The sequence below is a fragment of the Oryx dammah genome, unplaced genomic scaffold, assembly GCF_014754425.2.
Source record: "Oryx dammah isolate SB20612 unplaced genomic scaffold, SCBI_Odam_1.1 HiC_scaffold_25, whole genome shotgun sequence".
Lineage (NCBI taxonomy): Eukaryota > Metazoa > Chordata > Mammalia > Artiodactyla > Bovidae > Oryx > Oryx dammah.
The window spans coordinates 45,928,940-45,954,866 of NW_024070209.1; the positions used below are offsets into that span (position 1 = coordinate 45,928,940).

At 44.5% G+C, this 25,927-nt stretch overlaps 1 protein-coding gene across 1 annotated transcript; it reads right to left on the reverse strand.

The window, feature by feature from the left end:
* Nucleotides 1-11,076: 11,076 nt before the first annotated feature.
* On the reverse strand, nucleotides 11,077-17,129 carry LOC120852254 (interleukin-37-like). The gene is made up of 4 exons (XM_040225686.1): nucleotides 17,018-17,129; nucleotides 15,839-15,895; nucleotides 11,243-11,362; nucleotides 11,077-11,174 (listed from the first exon to the last, which is right to left on the reverse strand). The coding sequence occupies exons 1-4, from the start codon at nucleotides 17,100-17,102 to the stop codon at nucleotides 11,077-11,079; spliced, it is 360 nt and encodes a 119-aa protein (XP_040081620.1). The 5' UTR covers nucleotides 17,103-17,129.
* Between the last annotated feature and the right edge of the window lie 8,798 nt (nucleotides 17,130-25,927).

A 25,927-nucleotide genomic window follows, 5' to 3' on the forward strand; every position in this document is an offset into this window, starting at 1 on the left:
TCTGATGTATACCAGAAACCTGCTTGGCACTTGTAGACATCTGATGCATTTTTTAATGAATGAAGCAAGGAGGAAGAAAGACCAGAGGATGAAGGAAGAAAGGGAGAGAGGGAAGAGTAGCCATTGAAGTTTGGTCTTATTACTGCAGCTATTATGACTTACCCTGCAAAGCAGATGCATTTTTGAAAACTTTCATAAAATCAGCTAGGGTGATTTGGATTTTATTTTTCTAACTGTCATTGTAATCATGGATCTGGGTGTTCATGTGAAAGTTTGGACCCATACACCTGAGAATCCCAATGTCTTCCTTTCCTAGGGCTGTTATAACAAAGTAAAACCACTAGGTGGCTTAAAGCAACAGAACTCTATTCTCTCAGTTCTGAAAGCTGGAAGTGTGAAAGCAAGATGTTGGCCGAGTGGATAAAATAGAATGAAATTAACGCTATTTGCAGCAGCATGGATGGACCTAGAGATTATTTTACTAAATGAAGTAAGCCAGAGAAAGCCAATGTCATATGATATCGCTTATATGTGGAATTAAAAAAAAGATACAAATGGACTTATATACAAAACAGAAATAGATGCACAGACATAGAAAAGAAACTATGGTTATCTAAGGATAAAGGAGGGTGGGAAGGATAAATTAAAGGGTTGGGATTAACATATACACTCTACTGTACATAGAGTAGATAACCAACAAGGACCTATTGTATAGTTCCTACAGGGAACTATACTCAATATTTTGTGATAGCCTAAAGTGGAGAAGGAAATGGCAACCCACTCCAGTAGTCTTGCCTGGAGAATCCCATGGACGGGGGAGCTTGGTGGGCTACAGTCAACGGGTCGCAAAGAGTCGGATACAACTGAGCGACTTCACTTTCACTTTCTTTCATAAAGGAAAAGAATCTGGAAAATAATATATAAATAAAATTGAATATATATATATATATAAAACTGAATATATACATGAAACTGAACCACTTTGATGTATACCTGAAACTAACACAACATCGTAAATCAACCATACTTCAATTCAAAAAAGTGTTTTAAGAAAAAGATGTTGGCAGGGTGGGTTCCTTCTTCGGCTGTGACTCTTTTCCGATGCCTCTTTTCGTTTCTGGTTTTGCTGGCAAGCCCCGGTGTTTCTTGGTTTGTAGATGCACCATTCAGGCTCTGTAGGCACATGGACTTCTTCTCCCTGTGTCTTGTGTCTTCCTATCCTCTCTGTGTGTCAGTCTCCAAATTTCCCTTTTCTCATAAGGACAGCAGTCACATTGGATTAAGACACATCCTAAAACTTCATCTTGATGAGATCTGCAAGGAATCTCTTTCCAAATAATGTCGCATTCACAGGGCCCAGGGGTCAGGACTTTAACATACATTTTGGAGTATGTTAAATTCATATCCACAATTTAATCCATAACATCCAGCATTTCAACTGCTCACCTCAAGGCATTCTCTATGCTTGTAAAAGGGTGATCCTATGGCACTGATTCTGCAGCAAGAACAACTGCAGGAGGGCCCTGTCCAGGGAGTCCTTCCCAGCTGGTCATTCCTATCACCCTCATCCAAGATCCTGGGCAGGGCAGGGTGAGGGAAGGAGAAAGGTTGTACAGGGGAGAGAAAGAGAAGACCCTTATCCATTCTGCAGTCTTCTTGGGAGTTAGTAACCCAGCACAGAGCATAACACATAGCCTTAGGAGTGGTACACCCCAAGCACTTTGGATCCCAGTTGTCCCAATCCATTAAACAAAATTGAGGACACATCTTGAAATGTGGGCAACAGAACTTTGTGAACTTATATAAAATGAGGAAATTTACAAGGACTAGATAAAATAGGAACTGACATTTTGTAGTTTCTTCTCACATTCCAATAGACTGTCTGGCTCGCCCAGCCTCTGCTCCTCACCCCAGTCTCTGCAGATACACCCCTAGTGATGGGCTGGCATGTGTTTAACAACCAGTTCTCTGGGGGGTGGAGGGGTGGGGGTGGGAATAGGCAGGAGCTCTGAAACACAGCTCATGCCAGTTTTCAGGGTGTAAGGACTCCCAGCACAGCCAATGTATTGATTTACTTATTTATTTCTTGGAGTACAATTGCTTTACAACGTTGTGTTAGTTTTTGCTGTACAAGAAAGTAAATCAGCTATATGTGTGTATATATATATTTATTTATTTATATATACAGCTATTTATATATATATATATCAGCTATATGTGCACATGTGTATCAGATTTTTTTATACGTATATCCCCTACCTCTTGAGCCTTTCTGCCACCCCCCACCCTCCATCCCACTCCTCTAGGTCCTCACAGAGCACTGAGCTGAGCTCCTTGTGACTACTTTAAACTGCCCACACGAAGTCACTGGACATGCCATCAGGAAGGGGTGCTAACAGTGGGCTCTTACAGGCTGAGATGAATTGGCTCCAGCATGCCAGGGCTGCCCACTTAAGATGTTCGTCTGAGACTCAGGGGTGATTGGCAAACCATAGCCTGTAGGCAAAAATCCAGCTCTCTGACTATTTCAAATAGTTAGCTAATACAGTCAGGGTCACTGGTTCCCTATGGCTACCTTTCCCTTACAATAGACCATGTGGCTGTCCAGTCTGCAAAGCCTAGACTATTTATTTACTCTCTAGCCCTTTACAGAAAGTTTGTAGACTCCTTCTCTAGAAGGCAAGAGGCCACAGACTGTTTGAAGCCTCCAGATATTGACACCCCCCTGCCCCGAGTCATTTTAGAACTTTCTATTTTCCATCAGAGAGCTGCAGTACATAATGGTCTCCATCTCACTCACCAAAGCCTTCATTGCTTTTTACTGCAAAAGTAACATTACTTTTGTTTGCTTGTTTGACTTATCTCTGCTTCTCTTGGCAGTTTTCAGGAGGAAAATACATTCTAATTTCCACCTAATCAAGGAACCCAAACACTGCCTGCCACTTCCCCATGACCCTATTGCAGAAGATGCTTTGTCAGACAAAGCAGCTCTGTGCAGGGGCTCAGAGCAGGATCAGAGGCCAGTTGACCAATGGCAGGAACAGACTCTTTGCAGAATGTGCAGAGGAGACTGCTTGGCTGACTCTCAGGGTGATGCTGATTTTTGGGCTGTGAGGTAGATTTCATAATGCACTGGGTGACTATTGCATCTGCCTAATGCTGGGATGAGGACTGAATGGGAATTATGCTCATTTCACAGAGGAGGAAACGTACTCAGAGATAAGAAGCTTGACCAGTCACACAGATTGTAAACAGCAGACTTTCAGGTGTTCTGACTTCTAGTACAGAGCTGTTTGTGCGTGAGTGCTCAATCACTCAGCCATGTCCCGCTCTTTGGGACCCCATGTACTGCAGTCCACCAGACCCCTCTGTCCGTGGGACTATCCAGGCAAGAATACTGGAGTGGGTTGCCATTTTTCACTCCAGGGGATCTTCATGACCAGGGATTGAACCCACTTCTCATGGGTCTCCTGTGTTGGCAGGAAGATTCTTTACCACTGAGCCACCTGGGAAGCTCAAATACCTTTGCGTTGTCCTTGGGACTTAAAACACTCCAGTGCTTAAGAATCTCCTGGAAACCTTCTGATGAACCTTGAAGGCATTATGCTAAGTGAACTACATCAGAGAGACAAAGAAAAGTGATACAACTTATATGCTGATTTTAAAAAAGCCAAACTCGGAGAACCAGAGATGAGAGTGGTGGTTACCAGGGGCTGGTAGGGTGGGGAAAATGGGGAGATACTGGTCAAACGGTATGAACTTCCATTTATAAGATTAACACATTCTGGGGATCTAATGTATGTCATGATGGTTATAGTTAATAGTATTGTATTTTATACTTGACTTGAATTAAAGGGATTCCTTGGTGGCTCAGATGATAAAGATTCTGCTTGCAGTGCAGGAAACCTGAGCTCAATCCTTGGGTCAGGAAGATCCCCTGGAGAAGGCCATGGCTACCCATTCCAGTATTCTTGCCTGGAGAATTCCATGGACAGAGCAGTCTGGCAGGCTGTAGTCCATGGGGTCACAAAGAGCTGGATGTGACTAGGAGACTAACACTTTCTATATACTTGACAGTTGCTACAGTTCAGTTCAGTTCAGTTCAGTTCAGTTCAGTTGCTCAGTCTTGTCCGACTCTTTGAGACCCCATGAATCATAGCACGGCAGGCCTCCCTGGCCATCACCAACTCTCAGAGTTCACTCAAACTCATGTCCATTGAGTCGGTGATGCCATCCAACCATCTCATCCTCGGTTGTCCCCTTCTCCTCATGCCCCTAATCCCTCCCAGCATCAGGGTCTTTTCCAATGAGTCAACTCTTCGCATGAGGTGGCCAAAGTATTGGAGTTTCAGCTTCAGCATCAGTCCTTCCAATGAACACCCAGGACTGATCTCCTTTAGGATGGAATGTTTGGATTGCCTTGCAGTCCAAGAGACTCTCAAGACTCTTCTCCAACACCACAGTTCAAAAGCATCAATTCTGCAGCGCTCAGCTTTCTTCACAGTCCAACTCTCAAATACATACATGACCACTGGAAAAACCATAGCCTTGACTAGACGGACCTTTGTTGGCAAAGTAATATCTCTGCTTTTCAATATGCTATCTAGATGCTACCTTTCTTCTCAAGGAGTAAGCATCTTTTAATTTCATGGCTGCAGTCAACATCTGCAGTGATTTTGGAGCCCCCCAAAATAAAGTCTGACACTGTTTCCACTGTTTGCCCATCTATTTCCCATGAAGTGATGGGATCAGATGCCATGATCTTCATTTTCTGAATGTTGAGCTTTAAGCCAACTTTTTCACTCTCCTCTTTCACTTTCATCAAGAGGCTTTTTAGCTCCTCTTCACTTTCTGCCATAAGGGTGGTGTCATCTGCATATCTGAGGTTATTGATATTTCTCCCGGCAATCTCGATTCCAGCTTGTGCTTCTTACAGTCCAGCATTTCTCGTGATGTACTCTGCATAGAAGTTAAATAAGCAGGGTGACAATATACAGCCTGGATGTACTCCTTTTCCTATTTGGAACCAGTCTGTTGTTCCATGTCCAGTTCTAACTGTTGCTTCCTGACCTGCATACAGGTTTCTCAAGAGGCAGGTCAGGTGGTCTGGTATTCCCATCTCTTTCAGAATTTTCCACAGTTTGTTGTGATCCACACAGTCAAAGATTTTGGCATAGTTAATAAAGCAGAAATCAACATTTTTCTGGAACTCTCTTACTTTTTCGATGATCCAGCAGATGTTGGCAATTTGATCTCTGGTTCCTCTGCCTTTTCTAAAACCAGCTTGAACCTCTGGAAGTTCATGGTTCACATACTGCTGAAGCCTGGCTTGGAGAATTTTGAGCATTACTTTACTAGCGTGTGAGATGAGTGCAATTGTGCGGTAGTTTGAGCATTCTTTGGCATTCCCTTTCTTTGAGATTGGAATGAAAACTGACCTTTTCCAGTCCTGTGGCCACTGCTGAGTTTTCCAAATTTGTTGGCATGTTGAGTGCAGCACTTTCACAGCATCATCTTTCAGGATTTGAAATAGCTCAACTGGAATTCTGTCACCTCCACTAGCTTTGTTTGTAGTGAGGCTTTCTAAGTCCCACTTGACTTCACATTCCAGGATATCTGGCTCTAGGTGAGTGATCACACCATTGTGATTATCTGGGTCATGACGGTGTTTTTTGTACAGTTCTTCTGTGTATTCTTGCCACTTCTTAATATCTTCTGCTTCTGTTAGGTCCATACCACTTCTGGCCTTTATTGAACCCATATTTGCATGAAATGTTCCCTTGGTATCTCTAACTTTCTTGAAGAGATCTCTAGTCTTTCCCATTCTGTTGTTTTCCTCTATTTCTTTGCATTGATCGCTGAGGAAGGCTTTCTTACCGCTCCTTGCTATCCTTTGGAACTCCTCATTCAAGTGGGAATATCTTTCCTTTTCTCCTTTGCTTTTGGCTGCTCTTCTTTTCACAGCTATTTGTAAGGCCTCCCCAGACAGCCATTTTGCTTTTTTGCATTTCTTTTCCATGGGGATGGTCTTGATCCCTGTCTCCTGTACAATGTCATGAACCTCATTCCATAGTTCATCAGGCACTCTGTCTATCAGATCTTGTCCCTTACATCTATTTCTCACTTTCACTGTATAATCATAAGGGATTTGACTTAGGTCATACCTGAATGGTCTAGTGGTTTTCTGTACTTTCTTCAACTTGAGTTTGAATTTGGCAATAAGGAGTTCATGATCTGAGCCACAGTCAGCTCCCGGTCTTGTTTTTGCTGACTGTATAGAGCTTCTCCATCTTTGGCTGTAAAGAATATAATCAGTCTGATTTTGGTGTTGACCATCTGGTGATGTCCATGTGTAGAGTCTTCTCTTGTGTTGTTGGAAGAGGGTGTTTTCTATGACCAGTGCATTCTCTTGGCAAAACTATTAGCCTTTGCCAGTTGCTACAAGTAGATCTTAAATCTCACCACACAAGAAATGATAATTATGTGATGAGGTAGAAGAGTTACCTAAGGTAATGGTGGCCATCATATTGCAACATATAGAAATGTATCAAGTCAAACTATACATCTTAAACTTACACAATGTTATATGTCAATTAGTTCCCTAAAGCTGGAAAGAATATACAGACTCTCAGTGTTGCTCACCCTCAGATTCTTCCCATCTAGGTGTTCTGGGATGTAGCCCTGGGACATTACTGCCTTTTTGTTTTAATTTTAAAATTTTATACAATTTTTAAAGGATGCTTTCCACTTACAGTTATTACAAAATGTTGACTCTATCCCCATGTTGTGCAGTACAATCTTGAGCCTGTCTTGTACTCAGTAGTCTGTACCTCCTGCACCCCATCCCTAAATTGCCCCTCCCCCTGGTAATCAGCAGTTTGTTTCCTGTATCTGTGAGTCTGCTTTTTAAAATCAAACTACACTTTCTTTCATTTGGCTATGTTGGCTCTTAGTTGCAGCATGCAGGATCTTCATTGCAGCTTGGGGTCTTTTGTTGTGGTGTGAAAACTCTCTAATTCTGCAACCCAGGTTTAATAGTTGCAGCTTGCGGGCTTAGCTGCTCTGTGACATGTGGGATCTTAATTCCTCAACCAGGGATTGAACCCACTTCCCCTGCCTTGGAAGGCAGATTCTTAACCACTAAACCACCAGGTAAGTCCCATTATCCAACTGCTTTTAAAGAAAAAAGCCCTAGGGTTTTTGATTTAGGCATTTCTTTCTGGTCTACACTCCGAGAAACACTGCCTCCTCCCCATACATTTCATTAGAAAATGACAATTGCCTTTTTGGCTGAGAGCTATTTCTGACAGATTGGGTACCAGCAACCAACAGGACAGGGCTTAAACCTGCACTGCTAGGAAGGTCCTGCTCCAGGTTACATGAGCCTGTGGTTCATGAGCCTGAACCACAGAGAATGGATTCTCTGATCATTGCCTGGTCCATCTGGTGACGGTCCCTTGTCCCCAGCCAGGAGGCACCCAGCAGAACATAGCTCTGAGAGGGGCTTCTTCACCCAGAGCTTGGACTCTGCGGGTTGGTCTGGTGAGCCCTCTGTCAGCTGATTCATTCATTACAACAATGTTTGTGCTGGGCTCTGAGTGAGGTGCTGAGGATGGAATGTTAAGCAGACTCACCGGCAGACTCTGCCCTCAAGGTGCTTGTGATTTGATGGGGAGACAGACCATCAAATAAGCCCCAAAACACAATTGTAAGTGGAGAAGTAATGCCCAGTGTAGGATAAGGGTGTGTAACCCAGTCAGGAAAGCAGAAGGACTTCCCTGGGCAAGAGACCCCTAAGTGAGATCAGAAGGAAGAGTGAGTGTTAGCCAGGCTGGAGGTGGGAGAGCTTCCTGCCATCTTTGAGGAGTCCTGATGTGCTCAGTTGCTCAGCCATGTCCAACTCTTTGTGACCCCATGGACTATAGCCCACCAGTCTCCTCTGTCCATGGAATTTTCCAAGGCAAGAATACTGGAGTGGGTTGCCATTTCCTTCTCCAGGGAAGAGTTTCCTTTACTGGTATTGAAAAAGGCAAAGATGGGGAAAAGGGAGAGATGTGAATGGCATAGAGCCAGCTGCATCTCCATAGCTGGCAGGAATGTTTTATGGAACGTACCCCATCTACATGACTACAGGGGGCAAAGGGAAGGACAGTGCTTAGGAGGCAGAGGGGGCCTCTGTCACCCATCCCTCTTCCATCCTATCTCCTGACCTGTGCAAAACTCACTTTCTCACTTGGCAGGTGAACCAAGTGTGGCTGGAAGGAAAATGAATGAATACGGGCCACAGACACATCCATGGAGTGAGACAACCAGTGCTTTTCTCAGAAGTTTGGGAAGAGAACTAGTTTCTGCTTTGTTACATAGCCCCAAAACCGAACATGGTCTCTGATCCACTTTCTAAACTGGTGGCCACAGCCCATGTATTACCCAAGGCTGCATAAGAGCCAGAAGGGCAGGCACATTTCAAAATGTTGGTGTGTGCTAGCCTTGGTCAGCAGACTCCTTCATGGGAAAGATAGACTCAGACCAGCGCCCACCAGATGGCAAACAAAGATGGAAGAAAACCCTGCTTGGCTAAGGGAAGGGACTAAGGGAAGCTAGCTTCTGTCTGCTACCTGCTCTGGATTCATTGTCACTGGCTCCTCCCACCGGTTCACACCCACTGCTTTGCTCTCCTGCACTGAGGACTCACAAACAATGCCTTACTATATACCCCTTGTCATTGAACCCCACTAAACCTCTTCTGTTGGCAACTAGATCAGTTTTCCTAGATTTCATTCACCCTCTACACACATCAATGATTTTTGAGCTTGCATAATCCAGGCTGCCCTCTTGGAGGAGATAATCATTATGGCCTGGCTACCTCTTGAGAAACAGAAGGAGCTGGGCAAGGTTGCACGTCCGTGTTTAGGAAAGCAGCAAACCCACAGACACTGAGATCATCAATCTCTAGAAATTTATTTAAGCCTTTGTAATTAACCACACCCTATTTTTATAGCCCAAACTCCATACACACAAAAGGGATAAATGACAGTAGAAGCCAAGCCCAAGATAAAGTCAAGATATTACAAGGAGATATCTTTTCTTATTTGCTCCTCCTCTTTTTGGTTGTTGTTTTTATTTTCATTACTCTAGGAGGTGGGTCATAAAAGATCTTGCTGTGATTTATGTCCAAAATCATTCTGCCTAAGTTTTCCTCAGAGTTTTATTGTGTCCGACGTTATATTTAGATCTTAACTCCATTTTGAGTTTATTTTGGTGTATGGTGTTAGGAAGTGTTCTAATTTCATTGTTTTTATGTGTAGCTGTCCAGTTTTCCCAGCACTGCTTATTGAAGAGTCTCTTCAATATTCTGTATTCTTGCCTCCTTTGACTATTCAAGCGGAAATGGCACCTATTTATTCAGAGTTGGCTGTATCAAAGGAAGTCAGCCACTGTCAATAGCTTTTGGCATAGATTCAGGGCAGGCAGAAAGGGAGGGCTCCAGGTATGCTTTGATTGGATTTGTTGCCATGGGGAAGCTGGGGGAGGGTCATCTATGTGTTTGGTTTGGGCAACATAGCTGTCTTTTCCTAATTGGTCCTGAGTTGGAAGTGGGTGCCAAAATAGAGAAGCTGGCAGTCATTGACTCTTCCTTGACTATTTCCCAATGGCTCAGTGGGTAAAGAATCCACCTGTAATCCTCCTCCTACACAGGAGACATAGGAGACATGGGCTTGATCTCTGGGTCAGGAAGATCCCCTGCAGGAGGAAATGGCAGCCCTTTCCAGTATTCTTGTCTCAAAAATCCCATGGATAGAAGAGCCTGGTGCGCAACAGTTCATGAGGTCACAAAGAACCAGACATGACTGAACACAATGGGCTTGGCTTGGCTTTCTAGGCCAATTGCTATTAGAAGTTGAGGGTTGTACACTGTTGTCAAACTGGCCACTGTCAGTTGGTATATTCAGTCTGTTGGTATAGTCAATCTTGCACTGTGTTGAGTTCCATTTTAGTCTCTTGAAATTGAAAATGAATGTTTTTTTCTTGCCCTAGTTCTTTGGTCATTCCTATAGGTTGTCCAGGTTTGTTGGAAGTGTAGATAAAATATCCTGGGTTTGCAGCTGACTCCAGAGTGAAATAGGAACCCACCTGTTCCTTGATGAAAGTGAAAGGCAGACAATCCTTAGCCTTCAGTGAACTCAGTTCTTTGATGTGCTTTTTCTGAAACACAGAGCAGTTTGTTAGGTGGCCAGGCTACCTTGGGAAGAAGAAAAGGAGAGATCAAGGCAGTTGTTGTCAAAGTTCAGGCTTTCAGTCTTATCATTTAGGCTTTGCACGTTCCTGGGTGGCAGGACAGGGGACATTTTGTTCCTAGGTCTCCTACCTTTAGTTGCAAAGAAGGATGCTTTGGCCTTTTGACTTTGTCACAGTAAAGACAGAGCTCGCCTTTCGAGACAGCCAAAAAAATATGATTCTTTCCCTCGTTCATAGGTTTCACAACTCTTCGGTGTGAAACTGATATATAAAAAGTCTCTGAAATTATGGACAAGGGTGGGGGAGAGGAAGGAGAGGATGAGATGAATGGAGAGAGTACCATGGAAGCATATACACTAACACAAGTAAAACAGATAGCCAGCGGGAATTTGCTGTGACTCAGGGAACTCGAACTGGGACTCTAACAACTTATAGGGTTGAGAGAGGTTTAAGACGGAGGAGACATACATACATCTATGGTTGATTCATGCTGATTTATGACAGAAATCAAACCAATATTGTAAAGCAATCATCAATCAATTAAAAATAAATAAATAATAATAATAATAATAAAGTCTTTGGAAAAAGTCAGAAACTGGATCAGCCCAAGAGGAGAAAAATGATCTTTTTTTTTTTTCCTGTTGACATTTTGGGTTTAACCGCCATGTTTCCCTGTGCAGTGTCATCAAATTCTCAGGCCTGGGTTGTCCCAGGACCCAAGAATGTCCCTCTTCTTGGAATTTCCCACTCCCTGTCCCTCTGGCTCCTCTTCCTCCCAGCCCTCCCAGGGGGACTTCTTTGAAGTCAGGGGTCTCTGGGCCCACATTCCCATCCTCGCTGCTAACCGCCATCAGCTGCCCTGTGCTCTTTCCAGGAGGCAGCCCTTTGCTGGTCCCAGGGGAGGGAGGTGCTGAGCTGCCCCATGGGGGAGGGCCTCCCTACAGGCAAGGAGGGCAGTGAGAGAATGAGAACCACTTCTGCTGAATAAAGCAAGGCTGAGAGTCACCTCGGGCTGTGACGTCCTTGTCTGGGACTGCCTTGAGGACCCCGCCTTCCAAAACCAGAACTTGCTGGTTCCTGTCTCGAATATTACACTTCTTAAAGGTTACAGATTTGACTCTTGGACCTGAAAAACAGTACCAGAGATTAGAAACCATTAACAAGGCCTCAGGTCCCCACCTTTCTCAGCGGACTTAGGCAAGATGTATACCTCTCATTAGCTTTCTATCCTAACTCATCCATCCATTCATCAACGAACTTCAGTGATTAACCCCTGCACCCTGAAGTCAGACTGAGTCGGGGTCCAATCCTTGTTCAGTCATTTACAAGCTGATGCGTGTGTGTGTGCATAGTTGTGTCGGAGTCTTTGAGACCCAATGGACTATAGCCTACCAATCTCCTCTGTCCATGAGATTTCCTAGGCAATAATTCTGGAGTGGGTTGCCACTTCCTTCTCCACATTTACAAGCTGAACAAGTTACTAAATCTCATTTGCCCACCAGAAAATGAGGCTACTAAAGGCTACCTTACACAGGGTTGGTGTGGGGGATAGGAGGGATTCAAGGAAAGTTCATTATTATTACCATAAAAAAGTAATATATCCATGACAGTACTAAAGATACATCATCATCATTACTAGTAATAGTATTGATAACCCTCTTTTCCGCATCGTCTCCCTGGTGGGCCCATGCTAAAGGCTGGGGTGGCACAGATACCTGCCATGTTGGGCACCAGTGGGGCCAGTGGTGAGGAGGGTGAAAGGCTGAAAGTAATGAAGTGAAGCAAGAAGGCCCCCAAAACAGCAGCTTTGGATTGAGAGAAACTGGAGATGCAAGAGTTTGGAGCCAAATGCGGAGGGACTGTCTGCTCTTGTGGAGCCTGAGTGGGCGGGGCCAGTTGCAACATTGGCCAGGGATTTGCTTGAACCTGTTGGTGGGGGGAGATTGGAGCATTCAGTCAATGCAGCCCTGCTTAGAAGAGGGGGGCAATCCTAGACTGGAAACTTGTCCCTGTGCCACTTATGATAGGGCCAGTGACCATGCATCAGATTGTCAGGTGTTGGGGCTTCCCTGGTGGTCCAGTGCTTAAGAGCCTGCCTTGCAGTGCAGGAGACGTGGGTTCGATCCTTGGTCCAGGAAGATCTCATATGCCATGGAGCAACTAAACCCATGAGCCACAGCTACTGAGCCTGTGCGCTAGAACCCTGAGTCACAACTACCGAAGCCCAAGTGCTCTAGGGCCCATACTCGGCAACAAGAGAAGCCACTGCAGTGAGAAGCCAGTGCACCGCAGCTAGAGATTTGCCCCTGCTCGCAACAACTAGAGAAAGCCTGTGTGCAACAATGGAGACCCAGAGCAGCAAAAATAAATGAATAAAATAAAGGAAGATGGTCAGGTGTTGCAGCCCATACATAGAACTGATGATAGAGTCTATCTAGAACAACAGATATAAAATATGATAATTGATAGATGACCTTGTAGATTAGAAATTGTACTATATAATTATATACAGACATAACACAGTCTGGATTCCTACTTGCTATAAACATAATGCTTTCAACCGGGAGCCATGGTATGCACCCTCCTCCTGTTGCCTATGGTCCGCCTCCTCCCTGTCCTGTCATCTTAACTCACATGCCACCTCCTCCTCCTGAAGCCCTCTGTCAATCCTTTAGTAGGAGAGACATTTTCTACTTGGATCTGCCCCAGCCATCAGTCTGTGTTTGGGGAAGGACAGCAGGATGGCAAGACCTCATACTACGGGTATTGCCTGCTTGTGTGGGGTTAATTTCTGACTCATTCTATATTTTTCAAAGGCCCAGGGTGAGGCTTTCAGGAATCAGCCCTGGGTCAGAGTTCACTGAGGTGGCCTCTCTGGGTCTGGAGGAAATTATCAGTGTGCTTCAGAGGGCTCTTCTTCTTAAAAAAATTTTTTTTAAATTATTATTAAATTTTTTTCATTAAAAAAAAATTTGGCTGCCTCGGATCTTATTTGTGGCACATGAGATCTTTGTTGGGTCATGTGGGATCTTTCATTGCAGTGGTCAGACTCTTTGGTTGTGATGCATGGGCTTAGTTGCTCCCCAGGATGTGAGACCTTAGTTCCTTGACCAGGGATTGAATTTGTGTTCCCTGCATTGCAAAGCAGATTCTTAACTACTGGACCACCAGGAAAGTCCCCCAAGCGCACTTCTGACCCCAGCCATATGTGACTTTTGTTGGCGAATAAAACAATGAAGGTCGAAACTAACTGAAGATGCATCTACATGTATCCCCAAGTTCAAATTGTCTTTTTTTAGGGAAAAATAGATTGACACCAAAAAATGGCATAAAAAGTACTGGAATATTGCTAAAAATCAGTGGTTCAACACTTTCTGGTACCTATGAGATCTAAGAGAAGTATACTACTGACCTTTTACAAAACTTGCATCAGGGATGCACTACATGGTTGACACGCATTGAAAGGAAATCATCCTGAGTTTGATAGCACTAAGATAGGCCAGCCCAACTGAGGAAACCTTCTTCTACATCATAAGGGCATGGTCATTCAGGGAGGTGGACAAAGTCTTCATCACTTGGCTTTTTCAGCCTGCATTCCTGTCATTCCTCCACTCTGGCTTCATGCCTCAGTCCCAAGCTCCTTCTCTTCCATATGCTCCTCTATGCGTTTGTTGACACTGTTGCTTCTGCCTGGAATTGCTTTCTACCTTTATTCCCAGTGTAATTCCAACTTCTCCTTTGATATTCAGTGCAGGCATTACCTCCTCTGAGATATATAACACAATTCAACCCCCTCAACATAAACTGGTATTCTGTGTTCCTGAAGCAACCTGTGCTGCCTTCTACTGCAGTTTCTTCTGTTCTTTGTATATCAAAATTGTTAGAAGTCTGTTGCCCCACTTGCTCCCCCACTGGCCTGCAATTGCTGAAAGTTGAATGAAGGTCATCCTGTGCTCATTTGCATAAGTACTAAGGGAGCATTCACAGGACCTTCCTTGCCTGGCCCCACTGCAGTCTTGGAACAGCAACTTCTACACCCAAAGTCAATGGCCAGAGGTCTTACACCAGGGCCTGGGTTCCAGGGGCAGGTTGGGAGAACTTGAAACAAGGGCATCTCGGCAGAGAATGGCAATCAGTGGGCTTCTGGTGGGAGGAGCTTCCAGTGTATCACTTTCCCTAGTCTCTGAGGGACATCAGGGCCAGAGGAACTGGGGCCAGTCCAGGAAAAGAGTCCAGCTTTTAATACCAACCAAACCATCATTGCCACCAGCAAAACTGAGAGTGGCAATCACTGGCTGGGCTAGCAGTGAATGTTCATCTTTTCTTTCTGTCATTGGGTTTTCATGGCACTTTATAGACAAGGAAGTGTGGGACCCATGGATACGTTCTGGGACTCAAAATGCGGTCTTCCCGTTGTGTGTGATGGAAGGAACCATGAACTTGGAGGCAGGCAGACCTGCTGATCATCCTGTCTCTGCTAATTGTCACTACATGTCTTATATGAGTTACTCACACTTCTGATGATCTGTCTGTCGGGACCAGCCCAACAGCGAACTGACCAGAGGGTGCCACAGAAGAATAAAGAAGAAGACTCAGAAATACAGTGGGGATCAGGGGGCTGATGCCACTCCAGGCAAAACCCAGATCCTAATCCTCGCATGCCTTTTATTGTTAACTTCTACTTCTTTATTCCTGCTCTAGAGATATCTGTTCTTTACAATCTCAGATTGGGGATAAAGATATACAATGCACAGTCCTCAATGTCAAACCTTCAGGCCTTTCATGACTTTGTTTAGCCTTTTGGCTAGTGACGCCCTTTCTCAACAACTCCCTCAAGGCTCTGGTTATGGGAACAGTCACTAATGGTTTTCCATCAGTCACATCAGTACTTAAACATATTGTTTTCAAGATGTCTTTCCATGATGTACTTTTTACTGCTCCCAGCCCTTCGCCTGGAGGTGATGAGAAAGTCATTCTTATTTTTCAAAGAAGCCCCATTAATTATAGTACAGGCCTGTGCATAGCATATTCTCTACACTGTCTTTACCAAAAAAGTGGAAATATAACACTTTCCCAGTAAAGTTGGGCTTCCCAGGTGGCACAGTTGGTGAAGAATCCGCCTGCCAATGCAGGAGGCTCAGGAGATGTGAGTTCTATCCCTGGGTCAGAAAGATCCCCTGGAGTAGGAAAAGACAACCCACTCTAGTGTTTTCGATTGGAAAATTCCATGGACAGAGGAGCCTGGCAGGCCACAGTCCATGGGGTGGCAAAGAGTCAGACATGACTGAGCACACACACAGTAAAGTTGTCATGGGAAACAAACATTCCCTTGTGGCAAGAGTTCAGCATGGAGTTTGGCACATATTTATCAAGAAATGTGAATTTCCTGCCCTTCACCAGCTCCAAGTCCTGTATCAACTTCCTGGGTTTATTCTTCCCCCAAAGGCTAATTTTTTCAAAGCAGAAATTGCAAAGGCTGGGTGTCAATTCCACCCACCCACCCCCAGTTTTAGATGCCGCCAGGAGAAAGTTCCCTGCTTCTTAAAGGAGGTTTAGGTATACACCACCCTCCCCTCCCATCCATACCCCCTTGGAAGGTCACCAGAATGGGTGGGAGCCACAGAAGAAAGGCTGGGGTCTGATGCCAGGGCGCCTTGTGCTGATGACAAGAAACAAGGACAAAAAGTTAGCAAATGCAACACCATTAGTCTAAGGTGTAAGTTCATTGGCTTAGAGGTGACTTAATTCTTAACTTTGGCAGTTGCTACAGGGCAATCTGTAAAACTCTCACACAGAAACATATTAATGATCTTAAGAGGGTTCTGTGTCCAATAATTTGGGGAGATTCTGAATTAAGTACTGTTAAGCTTGATTCCTTAAAGTGGGACTTCTCAGAGCCATCCCCACCCCCACTACCCCAGAATATTTGGTGAGGAATCACAAGAGTTTTGCCAATGGTGATCTAGCTAGACCTCCTCCAGTCCAAAAAAGGGGTCCCTTTTCTGATTTTGGGTTTGGAAGGCTAAGTAAGACTTTCAACAAGACAGATCTCACTCCTGGTTATTCCTTTGAAATTTTTAAATTTTATTTTATTTATTTATTTGGCTGTACCAGGTCTTATAGTTGCAGCATGTAGGATCCAGTTCCCTGAGCAAGGATCCAACCTAGGCCTCTCTCATTGGGAGTGCAGAGTCTTAGCTACTGGACCACCAGGGAAGTCCTGTGGTTTTGCCTTTTGTGGTCTAGGGAGTTTAGTATCTGTAAGCCAGTTGATTGGAGAAGCAGTGCTTTGAAGTTTTGTTCTGTTTTTCAAATCAGAGTGTATGTATGAAAATTGTGTCTACTCAGGATAGGACTGGGGTCCTGAATCCTAATATGTCCCTTTCCAACACTTTTCATAACTGTCCCTGTCTACCTAATGTTCTTGGGCTTCCCAGGTGGCTCAGTGGTAGAGAATCCACCTGCAATGCAGGAGATCCAGGTTCAATCCCTGGGTGGGGAATATCCCCTGGAGAAGGAAATGGTAACCCACTCCAGTATTCTTGCCTGGAGAATTCCATGGACAGAAGAGCCTGGCAGGCTACAGTCCATTGGGTTGCAAAGAGTTGGACATGACTTAGAGACTAAAAAACAACAATTTAATGTGCTAGGGAAATTCCTGGAACTCAGTTCTTTGGCAAACTGGACAGAGGAAGAACCATTTCTATAGACAGCATTGAACACATTTCCTGTTTGGGAATCACTTTTTGATGCTCATGATGAATTTGTAGAGGTTGCTTACCTTCCAGGTCTGGCAAGGATTCAGACTCATCTTCATGGAACTCACGGTCAGTTTTCGTGTCTGAGCTGCCCTCTGAAGAAGACATCACCCAAGGGGGAGAATTAACGTGATTGAAGAGGTGAAGGGAACTCTGGACCTGCAGAGATCAGTGGATACTGGTTATGAAATCTCCCTAGTCTAGAAAACCTCACCTAGTGTCCTAATGCCTATCTACAGGACCTTGCCTCGTCTCTACTTGGGGATGTTGCTTTAATGTTGAAGTACGAAATCATTTCAATTCATAATGAAATTCTGTTTAGAGTGTAGTCCGCTGAGGTAACTCAGTGGTTTGTCTATCAAATGACTACTTTCGGATACTTGCTGCATTTTATTTCCCTTGTAGAAGAATTCCCAGGAATCACCTGGAAGGAGTCTTGCTAAAATGCAGATTCTGATACAGCAGGTCTGGCAAGTTCATAGGAGCTGCTGCTGGTTCACAGACTGAGTGTGTGTGTGTGTGTGTGTGTGTGTGTGTGTGTGAGTCGCTTAGTCATGTCCAACTCTTTGCACCCCTATGGACTGTCTATGGAATTCTCCAGGCAAGAATACTGGAGTGGGTTGCCATTTCCTTCTCCAGGGGATCTTCCTGACCCAGGGATTGAACTCAAGTCTCCTGCATTACAGGGAGACACTTTACTCTCTGAGCCACCAGGGAAGTCACTGTCAGGCATATACTGGATTGCCCCAAAAGTAGTTTTGGGTTTTCAGTGACAGTTTATGGGAAACCTGAATGAAATTTTGAGCCAGCCAAATATACACATGCACACGCACACACACACACACACACACACACACACACACATACTTGTCTTAGAGATTCTTACAGAAATCCCCTAGACACAGAGAAATTTAGTGTTTGAGTTGAGAAGTTTAGGGACCACTGGTTTAGAAGGTAGAGGTCATGTTGATCAGGCAGAACACACCCTTGGGATTAGTCAGCCCCTTTAACAGTGCATAGGAGAAGAAAATGGCAACCCACTCCAGTGTTCTTGCTTGGAGAATCCCAAGGACAGAGGAGCCTGGTGGGCTGCCGTCTATGGGGTTGCACAGAGTTGGACACGACTGAAGCGACTTAGCAGCAGCAGCAGCAGCATGACAGTGCATTTAGGCATGAAAACAAAACTGTTAGAGCGGGGCTGTGTTGTGCTGGGAGACAGAGAGGACTGGATTGATCCACCCTATAAAGAAAGAAAAGACTGATACTTCCACAAGCACCTGAGAAAGGCAAGGCAAGGGCCCCAGAAATTGAGGGAGGCCCAGGAGTATGAAAGGAGAAAGAGAGGACTGGGAGCTGGGGCTGGAGATGGTGTGTGAGAAGTTTCTGATGAAGGTATCACTGATGTGTGTCTTACCAGGAAGGGTACAGGTTGCTTGCTATATGCTGTCATCTCCCATGTGTGTGATGACCCCTTGCTACTCTGGATGTGGTCTGGGGATCAATAGTATCAGTAACACTTGAGAGCTTATTAGACAGAAATAGAGAACATGGGGCCCCATCTCAACCCCAGAAACAGAGTCTGCATACTAACAAGATATCCAGATCATTCCCATACACACTGGTGTTTGAGAAGCACTGTGCTAGCTGAGTTTCCAGTACATGGAAATATTCAGAGGAATTAATAAAAATATGGAGGCCTGGGTTTCACCCTCAGTAATTCCTATTTGAGGGACTTCCATGGTGGTCTAGTAGTTAAGAATTTGCTAGCTCATGCAGGGGACACGGGCTCCATCCCTGGTTCAGGAACAACCCACAGGCTGTTGGACAACTAAGTCTGTGTGCCACAAATATTGAGCCCGCCTGCATCCTGATCCTGTACTCTGCAACAACAGAAGCCACTGCGAGGAGAAGCCAGAGTACTACTGCTAGAGAATAGCCTCTGACTGCTACAACTAGAGAAAGCCCGTGCACAGCAACGAAGACCTAGCACAGCCAAAAATAAATACATAAAAAAGAAATCCTATTTGATTGATCTAGGAAGTTGACTCAGCATCAGGATATTTAAAAGTCTTACAGATGTTCTAAAGCCAAGTGAGAACTACAGGGCTGGTACTGTTCAGTACCAAACAAACTTTTTTGTTTGGTACTGTTCAGTACCAAACAAACTTTTTTGTTTGTTTGTCTTTGGAGAAAAGCAAAGTTCTGGGTCAATTTGGGACCAACACAAGAACCAACTGAAGTATGTAAGCCAAGAGAGAGATCAGAGGGCATAAGAAATCACTGATGACAAAGAGGTACCCTGAGGTCTTAGGAAATAGGGTAAGAGAAATTGGGTTTCCACCATATGTTGGATAGGCGATTAAGTCAATTCCTACCTAAACATTGCAAAAAAGATGATTCCAACAGCCTGGAGAACTTGGAGATGTCTAGGTAACTGACATCCTATTATGGACAAAATAGGCTCAGAAGACTAATGAAATTCACAACAGATTTTTAGATGATATTTACTTGGGTGGCATCTAAAAAAGTCACATTCAGCCACCTGGCATCTGTCTCCATCAAGCAAAATGCTCAAAACAGTGAGTCCAAAAGCACTCTTCTAAGACAAATTCTCTATTTGCCTTCAAAATTAGTCACTCCTGCCCCTGGAATAGAGGAGTTTGTGACATCAGTGGTACTCTTACCATGACACCCCAAGATAGGCATGATCTCAATCTTCATACTCACCCTCTCCCATTGTTGTTGTATCACTAACAACCCATTGATATCTAGGGCCTCCTGGGAGAAAATGCCTGTTCTTGTTCTTAGGAGCAAGTTGCTTAAGGTGGTCTTAGGGATAAAATTCCAAAGAGCTAGAAAAGCATAAGCATAGTTAAAAAAAAAAAATTCAGCCAAGCCAATGAGTGCTATTCCACCTTTTCATCTATGCAGCTCCATAGCTAAGGAAAACAATTTAGATGTAACTTGATCCAGAAGACTGTGAAGGGCCAAAGTCACTGGGACCCACAGCTCAGAGGATGATTTCTAGAAAGCAGGGATGAGGACCACATACCTGGGCCAGGGAGGTCCCGTGTCTGAGGCTCTGAGTGAATATCAGCGTGCTGGTGTGTCTTATATGCTACCAGAACTGCTGCTTGTCTGGATAATGGATGGGAGTGGGTAGATGTGAAATTATGATAACAAAAATTAGTTAACAACTCACTGGTGGGGCAGATGAAAGATGACTGTGGAGTCTTTAACATTCCTCTCCTTGAGATGAGTGATCCATGTATCCTGTCTTTGACTCTGTGTGGGCTCTGTGATCGCTCAGCCAATAGAAGGTGGTGGAATTGTGTCTGTTTCCAGCCTCTTCTAGGTCTTAGGGACTGGTGGCTTTTACTTCCTGTCTCTTGGGGTATTTGTTCTTACAACCCAGTCATTATTCTGTGAGAAATCCCAAGTAGCCCCACTTAGGAGGTCCACATGGAAAGAAATTAAGGCTCCACTGAGACCCCTGCTGAGCTCTTAGCTGACACGCAGCACCAATATGAGAGCGAAAGGAGGGGTCTCCTGGGAAAGCAACCTCCAGACCCAGTTGAGTCACATGAAATAGAATCACTTTCTCAGCAGATCCCTGTCCATAATGCAGAATTGTGAGCAAAATAAGCCAAAAAATGAGACTTTTCTGGTGGTCCAGTAGCTAAGACTCTGCACTTCCACTGCGGGGGGCACAGGCTTGATCCCTGAGGGGACTGAGATTCCACATGCCATGCTTCATGGCCAAAAAAGAAAAAAAGAAAAAGCCACAAAATTTTGGGGTGGTTGGTTATGGCAGGAATAGATAACTAGAAGAAATTTTGGTATCAGAGGTGAGGTGCTCCAGTAACTGAAGTTTAAAACATGTGACTCCAGCTTCGTGTTTGAGAGGCTGGTAGAAGATGGAAGGCTTTGAGGAGACTGCTCGAAAGGCTTGAAGGGCAGTGGGGAAGATGTAACTGAAAACTGGAGAAAAGAATGGTGTGTGCTATGTCACAGAGGGGGAAAGTTCAGCAAGACTGATGCCTGAAGCAATGTGGGACATTGAATCTCAGAAGGATTGAAGGGTGTGCCTGGGAGGTTCATTAAAAAACTTGAAGGTCTTGTCCCACAGAAACCTCACAGGTGACACAAGGTAGGTGGGCTGTCTGCAAAGGAAATGTAGGTATGTCTTTTTGACTAGTGGAATTGATTATTGATTGAGAATGCAAGATATTTTTTTAAACTTACAGTTATTGAATTTATTTACCCATTAGTGAAAAATTTGATTAATTTATAATCTATAGTTTGATTCCAAGTTAGTTAAAAGGAAGATCATCAGAATTATATCATGATGATCTTGTTGTTGTTTAGTTGCTAAGTTGTGTCTGACTCTTTGAAACCACATGGACTGTAGCCCTCCAGGCTCCTCTGTCCATGGGATTTCCCAGCCCAAAATACTGGAGTGGATTGCCATTTCCTTCTGCAGGTTATCTTCCTGACTTAGGGATCGAACCCATGTCTCCTGTTTGGCAGACAGATTCTTTACCACTGAGACACCTGGGAAGCCCTATAAGTACAAATGCATGGTGGCGGCTGCGCAACGCTGGAGCAGCAAGCAGCCAAGAGGAGATACCCCATGGCCAAGGTCAGGAGCGGTGACTATGCTTTGCTGGAATGGCCATGTGTAGATACCACACATCCAAGGTCAGAAAACCCCCAGTAAGATGGTAGGCACTGGAGTGGCTGTGAGGAGATACCCCAAGTCAAAGGGAAAAGGAGAAGCCCCAGCAAGACTGTTCAGTTCAGTTCAGTCACTCAGTCGTGTCCGACTCTTTGTGACCCCATGAATTGCAGCACGCCAAGCCTCCCTGTCCATCACCAACTCCCAGAGTCTGCTCAAACTCATGTTTATCGAGTCGGTGAAGCCATCCAGCCATCTCATATTCTGTCGTCCCCTTCTGCTCCTGCCCCCAATCCCTCCCATCATCAGGGTCTTTTCCAATGAGTCAACTCTTTGCATGAGGTGGCCAAAGTACTGGAGTTTCAGCTTCAGCATCAGTCCTTCCAAACAACACCCAGGACTGATCTCCTTTAGGACAGACTGGTGGATCTCCTTGAGTTCAAGGGACTCTCAAGAGTCTTCTCCAACACCACAGTTCAAAAGCATCAATTCTTCGGTGCTCAGCTTTCTTCACAGTCCAACTCTCACATCCATACATGACTACTGGAAAAATCATGGCCTTGACTAGATGAACCTTTGTTGGCAAAGTAATGTCTCTGCTTTTGAATATGCTGTCTAGGTTGGTCATAACTTTTCTTCCAAGGAGTAAGTGTCCTTTAATTTCGTGGCTGCAATCACCATCTGCAGTGATTTTGGAGCCCAAAAAAATAAAGTCTGACACTGTTTCCCCATCTATTTCCCATGAAGTGATGGGACCACATGCCATGATCTTCGTTTTCTGAATGTTGAGCTTTAAGCCAATTTTTTCACTCTCCTCTTTCACTTTCATCAAGAGGCTTTTTAGCTCCTCTTCACTTTCTGCCATAAAGGTGGTGTCATCTGCATATCTGAGGTTATTGATATTTCTCCTGGCAATCTTGATATCAGCTTGTGCTTCTTCCAGCCCAGGATATCTCATGATGTACTCTGCATATATTTAATTAGGCATGGTGACAATATACAGCCTTGACGTACCCCTCTTCCTATTTGGAACCAGTCTGTTGTTCCATGTCCAGTTCTAACTGTTGCTTCCTGACCTGCATACAGGTTTCTCAAGAGGCAGGTCAGGTGGTCTGGTATTCCCATCTCTTTCAGAATTTTCCACAGTTTATTGTGATCCACACAGGCAAAGGCTTTGGCATAGTCAATAAAGCAGGAATAGATGCTTTTCTGGAACTCTCTTGCTTTTTCCATGATCGAGCAGATGTTGGCAATTTGATCTCTAGTTCCTCTGCCTTTTCTAAAACCAGCTTAAACATCTGGAATTTCATGGTTCACGTATTGCTGAGGCCTGGCTTGGAGAATTTTGAGCATTACTTTACTAGCATGTGAGATGAGTGCAATTGTGCAGTAGTTTGAGCATTCTTTGGCATTGCCTTTCTTTGGAATTGGAATGAAAACTGACCTTTTCCAGTCCTGTGGCCATTGCTGAGTTTTCCAAATTTGTTGGCATATTGAGTGCAGCACTTTCACAGCATCATCTTTCAGGATTTGAAATAGCTCCACTGGAATTCCATCACCTCCACTAGCTTTGTTCATAGTGATGCTTCTAAGTCCCACTTGACTTCACATTCCAGGATATCTGGCTCTAGGTGAGTGATCACACCATCATGATTATCTGTGTCATGAAGCTCTTTTTTGTACAGTTCTTCTGTGCATTCTTGCCACCTCTTCTTAATATCTTCTGCTTCTGTTAGGTCCATACCACTTCTTGCCTTTATTGAGCCCATCTTTTCATGAAATGTTCCCTTGGTATCTCTAATTTTCTTGAAGAGATCTCTAGTTTTTCCCACTCTATTATTTTCCTCTATTTCTTTGCATTGATCGCTGAGGAAGGCTTTTTTTTAATCTCTCCTTGCTACTCTTTTGAACTCTGCATTCAAATGCGTGTATCTTTCCTTTTCTTCCTTGCTTTTGGCTTATCTTTTCACAGTTATTTGTAAGTCCTCCTCAGACAGCCATTTTGCCTTTTTGCATTTCTTTTCCACGGAGATGGTCTTGATCCCTGTCTCCTGTACAATATCACAAACCTCCATCCATAGTTCATCAGGCACTCTGTCTATCAGATCTAGTTCCTTACATCTGTTTCTCACTTCCACTGTAAAATCATAAGGGATTTGATTTAGGTCATACCTGAATGGTCTACTGGTTTTCCCTGCTTTCTTCAATTTCAGTCTGAATTTGGCAATAAGGAGTTCATGATCTGAGCCACAGTCAGCTCCCGGTCTTGTTTTTGCTGACTGTATAGAGCTTCTCCATCTTTGGCTACAAAGAATATAATCAATCTGATTTCAGTGTTGACCATCTGGTAGGATGTCCATGTGTAGAGTCTTCTCTTGTGTTGTTGGAAGAGGGTGTTTGCTATGACCAGTGCGTTCTCTTGGCAAAACTCTATTAGCCTTTGCCCTGCTTCATTCTGTATTCCAAGGCCAAATTTTCCTGTTACTCCAGGTGTTTCTTGACTTCCTACTTTTGCATTCCAGTCCCCTATAATGAAAAGGACATCTTTTGGGGGTGTTAGTTCTGAAAGGTCTTGTAGGTCTTCATAGAACCGTTCAACTTCAGCTTCTTCAGAGTTACTGGTTGGGGCATAGGCTTGGATTACCATGATATTGAATGGTTTGCCTTGGAAATGAACAGAGATCATTCTGTCGTTTTTGAGATTGCATCCAAGTACTGCATTTCAGACTCTTTTGTTGACCATGATGGCTACTCCATTTCTTCTAAGGGATTCCTGCCCATAGTAGTAGATATAATGGTCATCTGAGTTAAATTCACCCATTCCAGTCCATTTTAGTTCGCTGATTCCTAGAATGTCAACATTCACTCTTACCATCTCTTGTTTGACCACTTCCAATTTGCCTTCATTCATGGACCTAACATTCCAGGTTCCTGAGAAATATTGCTCTTTACAACATCGGACCTTGCTTCTATCACCAGTCACATCCACAACTGGGTATTGCTTTTGCTTTGGCTCCATCCCTTCATTCTTTCTGGAGTTATTTCTCCACTGAACTCCAGTAGCATATTGGGCACCTACCAATCTGGGGAGTTCCTCTTTCAGAATCCTATCATCTTACCTTTTCATACTGTTCATGGGGTTCTCAAGGCAAGAATACTGAAATGGTTTGCCATTCCCTTCTCCAGTGAACCACATTCTGTCAGACCTCTTCACCATGAAGAGCAAGACTGTAGCAGAGGCGATTTTGCATTTAGAATCAAACCCTGTTCCTGCCAAAGACGCTCAGAGGGCTCAAACAAACCTTGTGCACACCAGGACCCAGGGACCCCACAGAGACTGAGACAGAACTGTGTTTGAGCATCTCCTGTGGAAGTACAGGTCGGCAGTGGTCTGCCACAGGGACAGAGGCTCTGGGTGTGGGTACAGCATAAGTCCTCTTGGAGGAGATTGCCATTAACCCCACTATAGAGCTACCAGAACTTACATAAGACAGGGAAATAGACTCTTGGGGAACAGAACAGAACCTTGTGCACCAGGACCAGGAGAAAGGAACCATGACCCCACAGGAGACTTGCCTGTGGGCGTCCAGAAGTCTCCTGTGAAGGCATGGGTTGGTGGTGACCTGCTGAAGGGCTGGGGACACAGACTGTGGCAGAACATGCCTGGAATCTTTTGAGGGAGGTTACCATTATCTTTATTACCTCCACCATAGTTTGGCCCCAGGTAAATTGCAGGGAGGGAACACAGCTCCACCTATCAACAGAAAATTGGATTAAAGAGTTACTGAGCATGGCCTGCCCATCAGAACAAGACCCAGTATACCCCTCAGTCAGTCTATCCCATCAGGAAGCTTTCATAAGCCTCTTATCCTTCTCCATGAGAGGGCAGACAGACTGAAAACCACAATCACAGAAAACTAACCAGTCTAAACACATGGACCACAGCCTTGTTTAACTCAGTGAAACTAAGCCATGCTGTGTAGGGCCACCCAAGATGAATGGGTCATGGTGGAGAGTTCTGAAAAAAATGTGGTCCTCTGTAGGAGGGAATGGCAAACCATTTCAATATTCCTGCCTTGGGAACATCATGAACAGTATGAAAAGGCAAAATGATAGGATTCTGAAAGAGGAACTCCCCAGATTGGTTCAGTTCAGTTCAGTCGCTCAGTCGTGTCTGACTCTTTGCGACCCCATGAATCGCAGCACTCTGGGCCTCCCTGTCCATCACCAACTCCCGGAGTTCACTCAGATTCGC